The following is a 3,289-nucleotide window of genomic DNA, read 5'->3' as shown; positions in this document are numbered from 1 at the left end:
AATGTTTAAAACAAAATAATGGTTCATTCTAGAGTGCACACTCAAATATACAATAGTGCATTCATTGTCAAACAATAACATGGCAATAATATTTTATTTTCTATTCATTTTCACTGCCCAATATAGTATATAGTTATAAAATCATTAACTTTAGTGTCAATTAAAAATGTACCTAATGCAATGCGATCAAAAAATGTGTTAGTTTGTAGAATGTACTAAACCATACATGTCCCAATGTATTAATTGATTATGTAATTGAAATTGTAATTAATAAATATTAGGTGTAACAAAAAAAAAAAAAGAAGAAGACATTTGTTGAATAACATAAGGTTTATCATGACAAATAATTTTTGTGTCATTTAACATTGTATCATGTGTATATTGTATAATATGTATTAATTTCAATATAATATTGTTGAGTTTAGTTTTATGTAATAAATTTAAAATGTAGCGTAATTTAAATTAATTAAGCAAGCAAATAATAAATTATGAGCACAGTGGATTGACTATTGAAGTAGTTAAGTATGGTTATTGTAACTACAGTATATAACGTCGCATGGAATTTTTAAGTGAAAAAAGTCATCAGTTTAATACAGTATAGTTAAACTTAACTTAATGTAGAATGAATTGAATTGTCAAAGACAATGAAGATATATGTGTATGTGAAATATATAATAATGTAATGCATTTTGTTAAATGTATGTTATTATAAATGATGATCAAAGTGAATTGACTATTGTAATAGTTAAGTATGGTTATAGTAACTACAGTATATAACGCCACATGGAATTTTTAAGTGAAAAAAACTAAAAAATCATCTGATAACATTAATACAGTATAGTTAAACTTAACTTAATGTAGAATGAATTGAATTGTCAAAGACAATGAAGATATATGTGTATGTGAAATATATAATAATGTAATGCATTTTGTTAAATATATGTTATTATAAATGATGAGCAAAGTGAATTTACCGAAGAATTTACTATTGGAGTAGTTAACTATGATTATTGTAATTATTGTAATTATTATGGTACCTATATAATGTTACATATAATTTCTAAGTGATAAAAGTCATCTGAATCTGAATAACATAAATACAATATTGTTAAAATTAACTTAATGTAGAATAAATTGAATTGTCAAATACAATGAGGATATATGTGTATATGAAATGTTTAACCATGTAATGTATTTTGTTGTATGTATATTACTATAAATGATGAGCAAAGTGAATTGACTATTGTAATAGCTAAGTATGGTTATAGTAACTACAGTATATAACGTCACATGTAATTTTTAAGTGAAAAAAACTAAAAAGTCATCTGATAACATTAATACAGTATTGTTAAACTTAACTTAATGTAGAATAAATTGAATCGTCACAGACAGTGAAGATATATGTGTATGTGAAATGTATGATAATGTAATGTATTTTGTTATATAAATGTTATTATAAATGATGAGCAAAGTGAATTGACTATTGGAGTAGTTATTGTAATTATGGTATACAATGTTACATATAATTTCTAAGTGATAAAAGTCATCTGAATCTGAATAACATAAATACAATATTGTTAAATTTAACTTAATGTAGAATAAATTAAACTGTCAAAGACAATGAAGATAATATGTGAAAGTGAAATGTACCAATAATAATGTAATTGTATTTGAATGTTTAATATTGTTTACAAAAGTAAATATTTTGGTGGTAGGTATGTACATTTTTATTCCTTAAGTATAAGAGTGTTAGTGAACATAATGAGCTGTTTAGAGTAACAAAACATTCGTAATGAAATATATCACAAACATGTAGGTAGGTATTGCATAATTCAACAACTGTAGGATAAAATTAACATATTATCTAGATATATTTAATATATCATAGTGCTCTAGCACAAACCCTTTTTTATTGTTTATCCATCATAAAGTGTATGTTTTGCTGTACAGCCAGGTAGGTAGTTAGGTAGGTAAGTCGTATCTATTGTAAGGCAGTGTTATGGTTGGGTTTGAAATGAATGAGTTTTGATGCTTGGTGATGTATGTATGATATGATGACACAGATACTCACCAAAGATGGAACCGCTGTATGGAGCAGACGACGGTATCGTACATTCCCTTCATTGTAGTCAAGGCCAGGAACAAAATGCCTCGAACACAACGTAGAGTTTAGGTTTACAGGAAAACCTTGGTTCACCACAAATTCCACCCACTGAAGACGACGTACGTCAGTTAGAAATCTAAGGATGAGTATGATTTATAACATATTAACATGTTACATTATTGTTATGTGAAATGTGAAATTGTAAATACTGGGGTAAATACCTGTGCACCGAAACGTTATTGTCACCATCCACGTTTCCACAGATTACACATCGTTTCACCATTGTGAATAGCCTGGGACGCATCGTATATTAGTTAAAAGATTAAAGATTTATATAACAATATAAATACACAATTGTTAAAACACTAATTAAACTCAATTTATAACATTTATAACACGATATATAAAAATAATTATAATGAAAGTAGGTATTGAAAAGATGATCGTATCGGTATGTTATCAGTAGTGATTTTGAAACTTGTGTTATATTTAGAACTGATATGTATGTCAAAATGTCAAAATATGTCAAAATTGTACTCACCGGTAAAAAAATCGTCTGATCCAAAACCAAAAACCCGTTAGAAGGAAAGCACTTGTTATTAGGAGTCTAGAAATATTAAAATGTGCAAAAGAATCACCAGGGTTCAAGTGCATGTAGAAACGTCTCCTTCGAACGTTGACCGTAGCCTGACGTTGGATAACACGGTACGGTTCCGCGAGCTTAATTACCCCCTCCATTCCACCGCCGTGAGATAAGTTTTAACTATTAAAGGTCCAAAGGGCATTTAATGTTACGGACGGTAATAAAAGATACGAAATAAAATACAAACTATTTATATATAAATATAACAATATGGAAATTTTGAAAAATGTGCAATTATTCATCCTAATAAAATAAATAACATTTAGATACGTAATATATTAATCAATACAATACCAATATGTTTCTGTATAGTGTATATTATATTATTTATATATATATGAAAAATCACGTGAAAAAAATTCGAAAAAAAAATGCAAAAAAAGTCGGATTACGGCGGCCGCGTTATACCATACGGCACAGATGGTTGTCGTCCAAAAAGCGCTCCGACGGGTTCAAACTCGGACCTACCTAAATACCTACGTGTGGGGAGCCTACGCCCTACCTACCGAGATACAGTCTGTGTTGCCGTTAACCGTCAAAAT

At 28.3% G+C, this 3,289-nt stretch overlaps 2 protein-coding genes across 2 annotated transcripts in view; both read right to left on the bottom strand.

The window, feature by feature from the left end:
* The window catches only part of LOC115034743, a gene marked incomplete at its 3' end in the record, with an annotated part of 9,709 nt that extends 7,322 nt beyond the window's left edge, over positions 1-2,387 (bottom strand). The window contains exons 1-2 of the mRNA XM_029492147.1: positions 2,326-2,387; positions 2,072-2,240 (exon numbers count right to left, since the gene is read on the bottom strand). Of these exons, the coding sequence (XP_029348007.1) occupies positions 2,072-2,240; positions 2,326-2,387 (231 nt within the window). The remainder of the gene's footprint in view (positions 1-2,071; positions 2,241-2,325) is intronic.
* Positions 2,388-2,593: 206 nt separating this feature from the next.
* Positions 2,594-3,289, bottom strand: part of LOC100571214 — an 8,217-nt gene continuing 7,521 nt past the window's right edge. Inside the window, exon 5 of the mRNA XM_029492146.1 lies at positions 2,594-2,599. Within this exon, the coding sequence (XP_029348006.1) occupies positions 2,594-2,599 (6 nt within the window). The remainder of the gene's footprint in view (positions 2,600-3,289) is intronic.

Source organism: Acyrthosiphon pisum, unplaced genomic scaffold, assembly GCF_005508785.2.
Source record: "Acyrthosiphon pisum isolate AL4f unplaced genomic scaffold, pea_aphid_22Mar2018_4r6ur Scaffold_20959;HRSCAF=22639, whole genome shotgun sequence".
NCBI lineage: Eukaryota > Metazoa > Arthropoda > Insecta > Hemiptera > Aphididae > Acyrthosiphon > Acyrthosiphon pisum.
The sequence above is the reverse complement of the archived record's forward strand: the minus strand, read 5'-3'. Positions and strand labels throughout refer to the sequence as shown.